Here is a 15163-nt window from a genome sequence, read left to right on the forward strand (position 1 = left end):
AAAATAGGGCTTTAAGGTTTATAAAATACTTCACAGTCTTTATATAATTTCAGCTTAATAACAATATTTTAAATTCCCATTTTAGAGATAAGGAAATTGATGCAGAGAGTAGTTAAGTGACCAGGGTCACCCAGCTAGTTGATCTAAGGTAAGATTTGAACTATGTCTTTATGAGACCAAGTCTAACAGTCTATCTACTAAATCACCTTGCTGTCTCAAGAATTTCCTTCTTGCCCTTTGATCCAGCCATATCACTGCTGGGTTTGTACCCCAAAGAGATCATAAGGAAAAAGACTTGTACAAGAATATTCATAGCTGCACTCTTTGTGGTGGCAAAAAATTGGAAAATGAGGGGATGCCCTTCAGTTGGGGAATGGCTGAACAAATTGTGGTCTATGTTGGTGATGGAATACTATTGTGCTAAAAGGAATAATGAACTGGAGGGATTCCTGGAATGACCTCCAGGAATTGGTGCTGAAAGAATCAGAACCAGGAGAACATTGTACATAGAGACACTGTGGTACAATCGAACGTAATGGACTTCTCCATTAGTGTCAATGCAGCGATCCTGAACAATTCAGAGGAATCTACGAGAAAGAACGCTATCCACATCCAGAGGAAACACTGTGGGAGTAAAAACACCAAAGAAAAACTGCTTGATTATGAGTTGAGGGGATATGATTGGGGATGTAGACTCTAAATGATCACCCTAGTGCAAACATCAACAACAGGGTTTTGATCAATGACACATGTAAAACCCAGTGGAATTGCGCGTCAGCTATGGGAAGGGTGGGGGAAGGGAAGGGAGGGAAAGAATATGATTCTTGTAACAAAGGAATAATGTTCTAAATTGACTAAATAAATAAATTAATAAAAATAAAACTTAAATGAAATTATCTTTTAAAAAATATAAAACAAAACAAAAAAATAATTCCCTTCTTTTTGTCTACTCTGTCCTCTGGAAAAAAATTTTCAACTTGATAATGATACAACAAATTCAGAAAATATTGATTTGGGACTCTGGTTTTTATAATAAAATCAGCCTCTTTTCCTTAAGCCTTTATTTTTGTATTCATAAAATGTCAACTAATTTCATTAACCTCTTCCAAGAAGATATGCTCTAAGATATGCTTATGGATTACCCCACATTTGAGCATTTAGAGATCTGGTCTTCTAGAGAGATAAAGGGGCTTCCTGAAGAGCACGCTTCATGGAAAAAAAAAAGTGTATATCCCCCAAGGTTGGTTGGTGAAGAGGACCCTTGAACATGGAGAGAGGCAAAAGGGTAGGACCCTTCTATCTCCCCTAATTAGAATAAGTGATTCAGACAGTGCATACAGATCTAATAGAAAGGGATATTTTTATTTAGCAGCTCCAAAACAGGATGGCTTTCTTTGATGACTTTGGATCCATCTGATAACTTTGTACATTTTTGGTATCTGCTTAAGGAAACCTGTGAGTCCTTTGCATTTTCTTAATTTTCAGTGGGGTTAAATAAAAAGTCACTAACTGATTGGTATTTGTTATCTTGAGTGGTTATACAAGAGCTACCCATTTAAGGAGATTATGAAATGAACTTTATCATCTTCCTACTCTTCTAGTTTTTAATCTCTTGCTATCTATTGTCAAGTTTTCTATATCTATATAAATGGGCCCAATTTCTTACATTCTTGGTTAATCATCCCTACAAGTTATGGACCTCCCAAAGTTGTTGTGGGAATAAAATGAAATAATAATTATAAAGTGTTTTACAAGACTTGTAAGGGCTAAACAAATGCTAGCTATTATTCTCTATTTCTCCCTTTCACAGCCAAACTACTGGGAAAAAGGCACATTTTATCAACTCTCTTTTCACTCATTTTTCAACCACAATTATTCTTTCTGGCTTCTGACTGTATCATTCAACTAAGAAGGTCAAATTCAATGGATTTTTCTCAGTGATCACCTTTCTTTAACTTTCAGTAGTATTTGACATTGCTGTTTACCTTTTCCCTCCCTGGGTTTTCATGATGCTATTTTCTCCAGTTCCTGTCTTGCAATTCTTTCTAAATAAAGAGTTCTTAACTTGGAGTCCAAGAGCCTCTAAGGAGTCTATCAATAGATTCAAGAGAAATTTTTAAAACTCGAATGGAAAAAATCTAAGTACATTTCAGTATAATTTGTTTCTTCTATAATCCCATGTACTTTATTTTATGCATTTAAAACATTCTGAGCATGGTTCCACAAGCTTCACCAGTCTGCCAAAGGAGTCCATAGCACAAAAAAGATTAAGAAGCCCTGTTCTAAGATTTCTTTTTACTGAATCATCATCCAAATACTTCCTCCTAACTGTGTGTGTATTCCAAGGCTTTGCCCTTGGTCCTCTTCTATTTTTTCTCTTTATTTTCTCTCTATAGTCTCTCTTTAACTCCTCACTTTGCATCACCCGATATATCAAGTCAGTTGCCAAATCTTGCCATTTCTCTTTCCACAACATCTCTCACATGTGATCCCTTATTTTTTTCTCCAGCTATCATTTTGTTCAGGTCCTATTCACCTCTAACCTAAATTACTGAAAGAGCCTACAAACAGGTCTTCCTTATTCAAGTCTCCAACCATTCCAATTCATCCTCATCCTATTGCTGTCAAATTGATTTTTCATAAGCACAGTACTGACCAGGTCTCTCCTCTACTCAATCAACTAGAGTGGTTCCCTATTTCTTTTAGAATAAAATATAAATTCCTCTGTTTAGCTTTTAAAGCTCTTCGCTGTCTTGCCCAGCTTTACTTCCTGGTTCATTCTTCATTATTTCCCCTCTGACATTTGTGATACAGCAAAATTGGCCTTCCCTCTTTTTCTCACTGGTGCTATCCCCTTTTCTCAACAATCTCCATGCCTTTGTACTAGCCATTTATCTATACCTGGAAACCAATCCTTTCTCAGAGCCACCACATAAAATCTCATTCTTCTTTCACAAAAGTTCAAGCATCCCTCCATCTACAATTGGAGACTTTCCTGTTTTCTTCAGCTGCTAGTGTCCTCTTTCCCTTGTATATAACTGTTTTATATTTATTTGCATTTATTCTCTCGACATACTATATATGTACTTCTCTTCCCCGTTAGGAGATGAGCTTCTTGAGAAAGAAGAGTGTTTCTTTTTCGTATTTGTACCTTTTACACCTAGTACCAATCAATAAATGCTTATTGATTAAATGATGATCTCCCCAGCCCTCGGCCCCCATGAGTTTATCATCTTTCTGTGGATGATACTCAGATCTATATATGTAGCCTTACTCTCTCTTTCCCCTGTGCTCCAGCACTTTATTATCTCCGTTAGGGCTATACCTAGAATAAGGCAAACACTTGATGTATTTTCACTAATTTATTCACTCGCTTAGCATAAAATACTTACTGAATATTTCCAACTGAGTTAGGTCTCAAACTCAGCACATCCAAAATAGAATTCATTGGCTCAATTATAGGACTTAAGATACATACTTATATCTAAGTTCACTCAAGACACTGCCTGGAATAGTGGCAAGAGCACTGAACTTGCTTGGAATCAGGAAGGCGTGGATTAAAATTCTACCTCTGACAATTACTAGTTATTTGATCTTGAGTCAAATAACATTTATGAGCTTCACTCAACTCCCTAGGACTAATCTGCTTTAAAAAGAGGGGGCTGTGATATGCCTCAGGGGAGAGCTTCCCAAGAGGACAAAATCAGATAATCAATGTACAGGTGGGAGTAAATGGACAGTAAATGGATATTCATACTAATTTTGCTTTATTAGATTTGGCTTATCTAGAGAGCCGACTTGTGTGACAGAGGCTGGCACTTCTTCTCCAAGACCTTCCTGGACAACAATATTCTTTCTCACCAAACTCCAAAGTGTCAGGTTCCTTGCCTCGGACCAGAGTTTTGACTACATTTTCTCCCCCTGCTGGTCCCTCATTTTTCTCTTTAATTTATACCAGGGCTTTGCTAGTTATTATCACAAAAAATGAACAGATGATTGTAAATCCATTAATGATGATGTGGAGGGGATAAATAAAAGGGAGGATACATCTGGTCCTTTCACTATAACATGAAGGTATAAAGTTACAACTTACAGCCATTACTTGTGATGTAGAAGAAAAAGCATAGACTTTGGAGTCAGAGGACATGGGCTCTAGTACCAGCTGTGGGACCAGTGACCAGAGACAAGTCATTTCACCTCTGAGTCTCAATTTTATTATCTGTAAAATGGGAATAATAATACCTGTAATGCCTACCTGACAGGGCTATTGTGAGGTTCAAATGCGATAATGTTTGTAAAATGCCAGATCTCTCTCCTTCCTTAGATTTCTCATGTTGATTGTTCTCTTTGAACCCCTCTATGAACTGAATATATTCTGAGTTGTATTACAGTTATTTATGTGCCAATCATACTCTCCTACTACACCAGAAGCTTCCCTAAGGGTGAGGCATATGCGTAGTTTTATCTTTGCATCTCTAATTCCCAACACAGTCAGTATCTTGTCCATAAGAGGTATTTAATGGGTTCATCTAATTGAAGAGATTGTAGTTACTAGCCAATTTTTCCAAGTTACACAGATATTTCAGGAATAAAACTGTCACACAGTTAAAGTCTTTATACTATTCTACTACTGTTAGAAAATCTAGGTCATTTTGGAGTCTTTCAATGCATGAATTTGCTTTTTTCTATTTTTTTTTACAAAGCAGCTAAATTTATCATATAATTGCAATAACACGTGTTGTAAGATAATATTTTATTACTATAATTAGAATTACGATGATTGCTTTTTAAGGGGTGTACCTTAATTTTTATTCTTTTAGATCCTGGCTTATTTTTTGGTAACTGTTTTCATGGGCCAATGTTATTCTCCTGCTGTAGAGGATAATTTCTATTTTATCCCAAGATAACATCAACCAAACATGCAGGAAAAATAGTTCAACCGAGTGTGTGTTCTTTACTTCAATTAAACTCACACAGTTGGATACCTACTGTTGCCAAAACAGTAATATAATTTATACATTATAGTCCACACAGTAAAACTACACTAAAAGTCATTTAACAATATTTATAACATCATAAAATACAGTGTTAAAATATATGAACTGCAATATGTACCAAAATTATAAAATTTGTTTCTCATCATCAGTGATTAAAACCAGGATCATTGCTCTAGCTTCAATACTCACAACCCTGGTGACAGATTAGAATTCAAATCTTAATGATCAATTTACAATTAACAAGATAGAAGTGAAACAAATTAAACCAACCATTATATATAATGAGACCCAATGGACTCCCATTGTTTCCCTTAATTACAAAACGCAAATCACAAATACACAATGGGCAGTATTAGACATCAATCCACAAGCTTAGCAACACAGAAAGTGACTATCACCAAAAAAAAGGGGCAAAGCCACACAGACATCAACTAGCGGCCATTCCTTTACATTATAAATACTAAAGGTTTGGGGGACAGACTTGGAAGAAGAAGGCTTTGCTCTCTTCTCTCTCCAGTGGGGAGATGCTCCTCTGAGTGGTGCATTTTGCAAAAGTCTCCTAAAGTCAGCGTTTAGACCAATATTAAGTTTTACTACTGATTCATATTTGTGAATGGGGAGAAGAGGAAGAAAAATGCCTTTCAAAAAGGAAAGTCACACTGATAGAATGACAGCAAAATGTTGAAACAAACTTACAACTGGAGCATGTGCCAGCATGTATCTATTGTTATAGGTTCCAGATAATAACAGTAAATATTATTATTAATGTTACTTTAATAATGTAACAGGAACATTGATGATAATAATATGTAAGATAAAATACTGAGAGCCAGCATTTTTATATCTTTGTAGGGCCTGTCAAACTACACTTGTTCATTTGATCCTCACAAAAGCCCTGTGAAAATGTTATTAATAATATTAATAATAATAGCTAAAATTTATTTAGCCCTTATTACGTGCTAGACACTGGGTTGAGCATTTAATAATTATCATCTCACTTGATCCTTGTGACAACCTACTATTACTAGATCATTTTGGAATCTTTGTAATACATGAATTCATCTTTTTAATTTTTTACAAAGTATATTTATATATTGAACATATAATTGCCTTAACACATGTTATAAGATAATATTTTATTGCTATAATTATTGCTGTTATTATCCCAATTTTACAGATGAGGAAATTGAAGCCAACAGAGGTTAAGTGACTTGCCTAGGGTCACACAACAAGTAAATGTCTGAGATTGGATTTGAACTTAGGTCTTTGGACTCTAGGTTTGGTGTTCTATTCATTGGACCCCCTCTTACGATCTCTGACTTACAGAGGAGGAAGCAGTATAAGTGACTTGATCAAAATATGGTCCATCTAGTCAGTACCTCCTGAGGCAAGATTCTATCTCAGGCTTCCTGACTACCGCCTCAGGGCTTTCTATCCAGGATGCCACTTGCACACAGGAAGCAGGACAAAGAATTCAGAGTTAGATGGAATCTCTTTCTGTCTCTCTGTCTTTCTCTCTATTTCCTCTCTGTCTCTGTCTCTCTCTCACACTCATTCACACACACACACACACACACACACACATACACACACACCCTGGACCTTCAGAGAGCACGGGGTACAATGTTTTGTACATAGAACTATAAAGAGAAGACAAAGTCCGTTTTCAAGAAGCTTAATGTCTACTTTAGAGAACATGGAGATTCAGAGTGTGTCCCCAAAGTCAAGCTACTAAAGCTTAGCATGTAGAGGCATATGAAACCAACTGACAGTCCTTGTTCAGCACAGCCTACAGCCACAAGGGTGGCAAACTAGATAGGAATATAAAGAGATGAAAAGGCCATTCTGACAGTTTTCCTGCTGGTTCTGTCTTATGTGTGCTCAACTAACCAGGTCTATGAGTAAGCAAAACAGATCACTTAAATTAATATGAATCATGAACTTCGAGTAACACAGAAATGTGTCACTGAAACATCTGAAGGAAAGAAGCTCTTCAAAGCAATTATATGCTTTTAATTTTGGTGAGAAGTATATAACAAATATTGCCTTTCTTGAGAATTTATTAAATCCCCCTTCAGGAAAGTCTAGAAGGAAATCTCCCATTCCACTAAAATAAAAATTTTCAGGCACTGGACTGTTAAAATATTCAAAAGACTCATTCATTCATTTTAAGCACTTATTAGTCATTGTCCAGGTTCCAACCCATATTTACATTAAAGCAAAATAGTCTGAGGTATTTAAAAACACTAAGAAATGTGTCTATTTCAAAGCACAATGAATATGAAGAACTTTTGAAATCAGGGATAGGATCTATGCAGACTCAATTGAGTTTCTGTGTGATAAAAAGAGAAACCAGCAAAAGTATTTTAAAAAAGAAATAATCTTGAGCCTTTTGATACAAAGCTGATTATTTTAGTCTTTACATGCATTTCTCCCAAGGAGCCTAAAAGCAGAATGGAGTCCATTCTCTGTAAAGCAAAAAATGGAAATGCCATGTAAATAGAGATCACATCCTCAGGCTTAAAAGAAATGAGATGGTGAGCCTAAAGACTAAATAAAACAAAATGACATTCTCTTTATTTCTCTCTTTTGTTGCCTTTTAATTTCTTTGGGATATGATGTTTGGAATTCTTGCTTCCTTGTCTACAGAAGATGATAGAAGACAGGATGAAAATAACAATGGCTTCTATTACTGTAGCATTTTAAAGTTTTACATAGTAGGTCTCATACATTAACTCACATTTAATTTTCACAATCTTTTTGTAAAGCAAGTAGTATGGGCATTAGTTCCCCTATTACAATTCTATTAGAGGACCTTTAAAATTCCTTCCAGCTGTTATATTCTATGATATTATAGAATAGGAATATCGAGGATCAGAGAGATTAATTAAGGTGCTAGTCTTTCCTGAACATCTCATACCCCCCTATCTATTATTATTATTTTTGGGGCTCCTCAAAATCTTTTTTTAAAAACATATTTCCCCAATTAAAGTCAAACCCTACTATAACTATGGAATTTGGAGATGAAGTAAAAAAGGCAAATACACAAACCTCACATCATAGAACTGTGGTGTGATGGGAACTAAATCAATCAAGAAGTATATACTAAAAATGGCTTTTACAAAACTATTATAACTGGAACTTTGGACGTGGGTACGCAAATGTCATATTGCAGAGCATGGTGCAGTGGGAAGGATGAAAGTTTTGGATTCAGAGTACCTGAGTTTAAATTCCACCTGTACTGCTTATTGGAGCAGCTAGGTGATGAAGTATATAGAGCACTGGGCTTGGAATCTGGAAGACTCATCTTCATGAGTTCAATTCTGGCCTCAGACACTTAGTAGCTTTATGATCCTGGGCAAGTCATTTAACCCTGTTTCTTCATCTCTAAAATAAAGAAGTTAGATTAGATGCCCTCTTAAGTTTCCTTCCATCCCTAAAGGTAGGATTCTATGATTCCAAGTTCATGATGATTTTCCTTAGAAGGAAAAAGACTGACTCACATAAAGAGGAGCACAGAAAATTATGTTTTGTGAGATTGTAAAATGTGCCAGAGTGCATAGAGGGTTGAACCTAAGAGTCAATTCAAATGCTTTCTCAGACACTTAATTAGCTCTTATAACCTGGGCAGGTCACTTACTCACTGCCTGCCTCAGTTTGCTCATCTTTAAAATGGAGATAATCATAGCCTGTATCCTAGGGTTGTTGAGAGGATCAAATGAGATATATGTACAATTACTTTGCAACCTTAAAAGGCTATGTATATGCTAGCTATTATTGCTTTACTGATCCTTCATTTCAAGGGAGACTAATGACAGCATGATGGTGATGAGCTGATTAGTAAATACACTGGATTTTAGGGAGGCAGCGTGGCACAGAGTCACCAGCCTCCCTCTCCGTTCCCGTCATCAAAGTCCGGGGGCAGGACAGAAGTCAGGACTGACCATGGCCCTGAGGCTGTCTGATCAGCTCTAAGTGCTCCCCAGAATCTGCCTCAGCTGCCTTCGTGGTTGGAACATTGTTCTCACGTGTCCCTTCCACCAGGAGAACATCCCCAGGCTGCCCTGCGCCTGCGTCAGCCTGGCTGCCAAGACGGCTGTACCAGGATGTGGCCCGCTTGCACGCTGCAGCTTCCAGGAGCCGCAGGCTGGGTGACGGGTGACACCAGAGGCGGCTGAGCAACCCTGAGAGGGGCTCGGCAAGCCCTTCCTCCAGAGGTGCTCGTCTTCCCTGGACATCCCCCACACCCCTCGCTAGTGTTACTATCTTAGGGGCTCCTCAAAGTCTTTAAAAAACATGTTTCCAAAATTAAAGTCAGACCCTCCTGTACCTGGAATTTGGAGGCGAAGAAAACCAAACAAGCAAACCTGACATCATGGGTTGATGGCAGGATGAGAGTGAAATCAATCAAGGATTGGCTAAACGCAGGGGCCTTTGCAGAGACAACAGAGAAGCGCTGGAATTTGCTGAGTGGGCGCATGCCACGAGAAGACCTCGATTTTAGAAAAGTCCCTTTGGCAACTGAGTCAAGGAGGGACCGGAGTGGGGCAGCTTGATCCAAGGAGGAGAGGGCCAGTATGAGTGGCCAAAGCTACTGACAGCTGAGGGAAAAAGAAGTCAAGCAAGGGGAGCACTAAGAAAAGACCCTCAGATTTGGAATGACCCCCCCCCCACACACACACACACTGATCATACTGCGGCTTTTACACAGTACATATTAGGAATGCAATAAATTGCTGATTATTCAAAAATTCACTTTCAAAGTCATGGCAAAACACTTAAAACAAGGTTTTATTCTATTTTCATAGCTATCAGAGTGAAGAATTCAAGCTTCTATGGCTAAATGAACCACAAACAGGATAAAATCTTGTCTGTCCCAAAACCATTCTAACATGTAGGGAACAAGGAATTAAGATCAGAAATGCAGAGATCAGATCTGAGGTGAAGCAGAAACAACACACAGGACCCACCATTGAGAATATAGCCAGGTGACTGGAGCAGTTAGGTAGGGCAGTAGAAAAGCCCTGGGTAGGGTGTCTGGAAAACCTGAGTTCAAATCCAGCCTCAGACCCTTACTAGCTGTGTGATTGTGGACAAGTCACTTAACCTCTCCTCATATGTAAAATGGGAATAATAATAGCACCAACCTCCCTGGGTTGTTGCGAGGATCAAGTAAGATAATAAATAGTAAAGCACTTAGCACAGGGCCTGGCACACAATAAGTGCCATAGGAATGTTCGCTATTAACTACTGCTACTACTACTACTGCCACCGCCATTATCACCACCACTACTACGTCAAAACAAGAACAGGGGAAAGCTGAGGCTGGAGGAACAGAAAGGCACAACGTTCTAAATGAACAGATTGGAATAGGAAAGAGGTGGGAGAGATATCAATAATTAAGAGAATATCTGGTGACCGGGAAATAGTCTCACCTGGTGCACTTCAGCTCTCAGTGAGATCTATGCCGGCCCAGCCTGCTTCCCTCCCCATCCACGCCATCATTCTTCCCTGAAATTCTATTACTATTTTGATCTTTGATCATACAGAGACGCTGTAAGAGGAAAGAGCAAGGCCTTTGTGGTTGGTACTCCTGGATCTTGAAGGTGCCCAGGAGAGATGCACTTGCTAGGTTGGTGTACTGATGTTGGAGATTCAAGAGAAAGTGCCCAGAGAGCAGCAATGTTCTGTTTCTTTTTCAATACTGATAAATAAAACGCTGGTTTATTTGTTAAGGTGTTTTGATCAAACTGGAGGGGGGGGGAGTCCTCCCTCCCAAAGAAAGAAGTGGAAGAGATGCATATCTTTAGAGTCACCTGTATTATTTTATCAGATCATTAGGTGACATTTATTTTGACTTTCTCTTTTATAATGCTTAATAAATTTTTGAAAATTCTCTGAAATCTTCCCTAGACTCAAATTACATTTATCAAGAATCAGACAATATCGCAGTTAGGAGAGATTTTAGAGATGGGATCACCTACTCCAAACTCCTTGTTTTGTGGATGAGAAAACTGAGGCTCCCAGGGAGGCTCATTGACTTAACTATGAGCACCAGCTAATTCGTGTCAGACTTGAGTCTTGGTAGCCCAGTTCCTTCTCAAGCACCTTCAAGTTGTATTAATTCTATTTAATTAAAAAAAATCTAGAGTTTATATAAGTAGGTGTTTAATAAATACTTGTTGTTTGATTGATTATAGTGCTTAACCTAAGCAAGGAAAAATAAATATTCTCTGGGAACATATGGCTGGCTATAAAACCATGGAAAACAATTCACATAAAGGTCCAAATTCATAAAAAGCTACAACAGAGCATTGGCACTTCTTCTGGTTGCTTCTTCTATCATATAGCACATTTCAGGAACGATTTTATCATTTAAAATCATTACCCACCTCCAGCCCCTTTCTATCACAACACCCACAATTCACTGAAATCCTAACATATGACTAAAAATTATTTATTTGTTCACTGGAAATAATGCTAATAGCAGCAGCATAGAATTGACTTTTTAATGTAATACACTTACCATGATTCTATAAGAATCTTTTGCAAAAGGAGAGGCAGTAGACAGATTCAGGAAGATGGGTTCAAATCCATCCTTTAACTCTCAACCACCTGAACAGCCCTAGGTAAGTCACTTGAATTCTCAGTGTCTCAGGATTAATCTATATTTGATTTTAATTTACTTATATGTAATTTATCTATATTTGTCTATAGGGTTATTATGAAGACCAAATGACCTTAAAATGCTATGTAAATGCCAGCTATTATTATTATTTTAATCTACCAGGATTTATAAAAGTTGGCTTCTATGTCACTTGAAAGAGTAAGTTCCTACTGACATTAGTTGAGAGTTCCTGTATACTGATGAAATCACAGACTTGTGTGCACTGGCATATTTTAATAAGTAATTTTCCTCTCAAACTTTATTTTCTATAATTACTCATTTCTTATATCTGTTTTAGAATGACAAACATTAACAATATACATACGTGCACAAGAACAAAATACAGCAATACAAGTATAACAATTAAGGAAACAGTCAAAACAAGAAAAGTGTTAATCATAAAGAATATTAGCTTTCCTAAGAGACAATACCACTAAATACAGAGAGGGTGGACAAAATGCTAGTTCTACTTTTCAGAAGATAAATAGCATAATTTTAATGAGAAATTAATTTGTAATTAATAAATTTAAAGATTTCATTAATAAAATATTTCATGATTTCTTGTGGTCTACCTGCTTTTGTCTGTAATTTCTTCCAGTTTCTCAGCTAACATACAGCATTCTTCTTTCAACTTGGCCATAAATGCATTCTGGGAGCTCAGCAATGAATAGCGTTCATTTTCTAGAAACAATAATACCCCCCCATGCAATTAAGATGATGATAGTTGAACTTTGCAGTGTTGCCACCCTATTTTCCAAAGGTCATTTTCAGTGGTCCTTAGGTGAAAGGCTACTTTTTACTTTCCTATAAACCTGAGGCTTTCAATTTTACAAGCATCATACCACTAACAAGACTGCCGTCATATATATGGTGACCGACATCTTAAAAAAATTATTAAAATACCTTTAGAGAACTAAGGATAAATGTATTAATGCCAGATAGTTACAATGATTATTTGTCTATAAATTCAAGACATTCAATAATTAGTTGTTCATAAATATAGACTGAGGTAAATGAAACTTATTGAATAATTTTTTAGTGTGATTCAGTCACTTCAAGAATCATATGTGCTCACAGGATTTTCCTTGCTGCACAGTCTTTTTATTCTCAATTTTGAAGAAAGGATTTGTTTTACCCTCACCTCCTCTGTACCTCCCTGCACATCCCTCCCCAACCCCCCGGGTACTTTTTGCCTTGGAATACTGCTTTGGTAAGAATTACTTCAAAAACTTAGAGCAGTTGAAGAAATGGAAATGACTTGTAAAAAGAAATGTGTTCAAAGAGGTGTTAAAAATGGTAAATTACCCTGATCAAGCCTTCACAGGCTCTGCCTAGGGCTCTGTAATCACCAGGCCTCTGGTAGCAGTGGCAGCCTGGAACAATTTTATCCCATCATTTCCTCTCTCTCATGTTGGTGGCAAAATACCTATTAGGTTAAGTCTGGTCAGAATTTATTGTTGTTGGCTGGAGGCCAGTATATGAAAATCTTTAAAAAAAATTTAATTGGAAGAGGTGATTATGTAGGTCAAAATGGTATAGATAGAAACTTTATATGGAACTAGTTTATTTAATTGAGCTCTGTTAGTAATTATTCACCCAGGAAATGAGAGCTACATAGGTGGTATTAATCTCTGAGCACACGAACTCTGGAAATTATCAATTCTAGATGAAGCACATAATAAAATATATATAGGGTTTGATTATGAGGTAACTACTAAATGACGATATATGGAATACCAAACAAACCATCTCAGTCCATTAAAATGGAACAATAAAATGTCCCTGTTAATGGGATAATCAACTTATAATAATGAATGTTGTCTTGTTTGGACTGACACTGATTGTAAAGAAATCCAACTCAGCCCTGAAAAGAACTGAAGAAGGCTCTGACTGACCAAATAAAACTGCATAGTTTCAAAGTGCATTTTACTTCCAAATTAAAGGTAAAGAGTTACTGGCCAACTGAGTCTGCAGAAGGGAGCCAATGTGATGAAAGATGTCAGTTTTTAGCCAAGCTGCCAGCTGTGGTCAATGCCTTATATTAGTGAATTTTAACAGCAGTTGCAATAACTTGAAGAATGCAAAGGATTAAACATCCCTTCTAGATTGGGGTGGGGCGGGGGGAAAGGGAGACATACAAATGCTAAAAATGTTCGAGGCTGCAAAGATTAAATAAAGGAACATATCAATTTGGAGCCACTGAATTACATCCAGCTGCGACAGTGAATTAAGAACCGATTAATGGCTAAAGCTTTTCTCCAGTTTGGATGCTGAGGCAAACTCATTAGGCTTTTAGAGTAGCTATAATGTGTGTACTGTGGGAACTGTTCAATGCTATTCAGGAGACTTTAACTGTAAGCTCAGAGCATTTCCCGCAGAGCTTCTGATGCTATTTTCTTTATATAACATGTGTGCCTGAAAATCCAGCCAAAAACAAGCCCTTTGTTTTTCTACTTTGTTGTGGTCTCTCTCAGCTTTACGTTTCTTGAACACAGGTAAATAAACTCATAATCCAGATGGTGCAACAGATGTGAGAGCAGCACTCTGAAATCAACAGACAGTGGGCAATACTTTCCATTTTCTCTTTTAAACGCTAACTAATATGTAATTCGGAATCTCCGGTGTCGTTAGCATCTGCTCCCTTCGGCCAGCCAAAGGTTACAGGTGTTCCTGATGTCATTTCACAGTGAGGCGTGGGCCTAGCTTGTGAGCGAGTGCCCAGGCTCTAATCCTTCCCGACCACCTACCAGCTTTATCATGCTGGGCTTCCATTTGCTGCATCTTCTGTGTCAGCTCCTGCTCTCTTTGCTGGGCCTGAAGGGCTTGGGCCTTTGCGTTATTGCTAAAGCTCTGCTGAATGCTTCCTTTTTCCAGCCTATAAAACAGAGGAAACACAGAAATTTAGCACTCACATGCACAAAGCCCCCACAAACAAAATCCCCCATTGTCTCACAGATAGCTGATACACAATAAATAGTTTAGCATAAAAGCATTCTATCTTCATCTATAACTGGCATCCCTTTTTTAGGAGGAAAAAAAATGACCTCTTGCAATGTCAAACATATGTCACAAACTAACTCTAAATGGATAAAAGGTAGAGTATTAAAAATAAGGCTTTACTATTTCAATACATTCAATAATAATTGTAGGATACCTCCCTCATTCAAAACATAGCTTTATTAATTAATACATATTCATTAATTAATATAGCTTATTCATTAATACATGTTCATTTTCATTCGTCCTGTCAAATACAATGTTAGGCAAAACAATGTTCCAGAAGGCATAGAGTTCACAATGATAGTGATATCAATGGGTAGTCCAAAGATGAATATAGGAAGGGCTTGTGATTTTTATGGTCGTTCAAGCATGGCCGGAGCATTGGTTGGAGCAGTCTTATGTGCGTTATGGCAGGGTGTTTTGTATCTTTAGTTAATCTTCTGCCATTCCCAAATGTTTCATATTCTGATGCTGGTGTGGAAAGAGCCAGTGATTCAAA

General features: G+C 37.4%; 1 protein-coding gene across 17 annotated transcripts in view; it reads right to left on the bottom strand.

Annotated features, from left to right (window-relative positions):
* The window catches only part of SDCCAG8 (SHH signaling and ciliogenesis regulator SDCCAG8), a 269240-nt gene that overhangs the window by 87045 nt on the left and 167032 nt on the right, over window positions 1–15163 (bottom strand). For all 17 annotated transcript variants that reach the window (XR_008915854.1, XR_008915855.1, XM_056814172.1 and 14 more), the window contains 2 exons: window positions 14412–14539; window positions 12237–12345 (listed from right to left, as the gene is read on the bottom strand). Coding sequence is in view for 15 of the 17 variants with exons in the window: in XM_056814172.1 (XP_056670150.1) it covers window positions 12237–12345; window positions 14412–14539 (237 nt within the window). In the remaining 2 variants the exon portion in view is untranslated. The remainder of the gene's footprint in view (window positions 1–12236; window positions 12346–14411; window positions 14540–15163) is intronic.

Source organism: Monodelphis domestica, chromosome 2 (genome assembly GCF_027887165.1).
Source record: "Monodelphis domestica isolate mMonDom1 chromosome 2, mMonDom1.pri, whole genome shotgun sequence".
In the NCBI taxonomy this organism is placed as follows: domain Eukaryota; kingdom Metazoa; phylum Chordata; class Mammalia; order Didelphimorphia; family Didelphidae; genus Monodelphis; species Monodelphis domestica.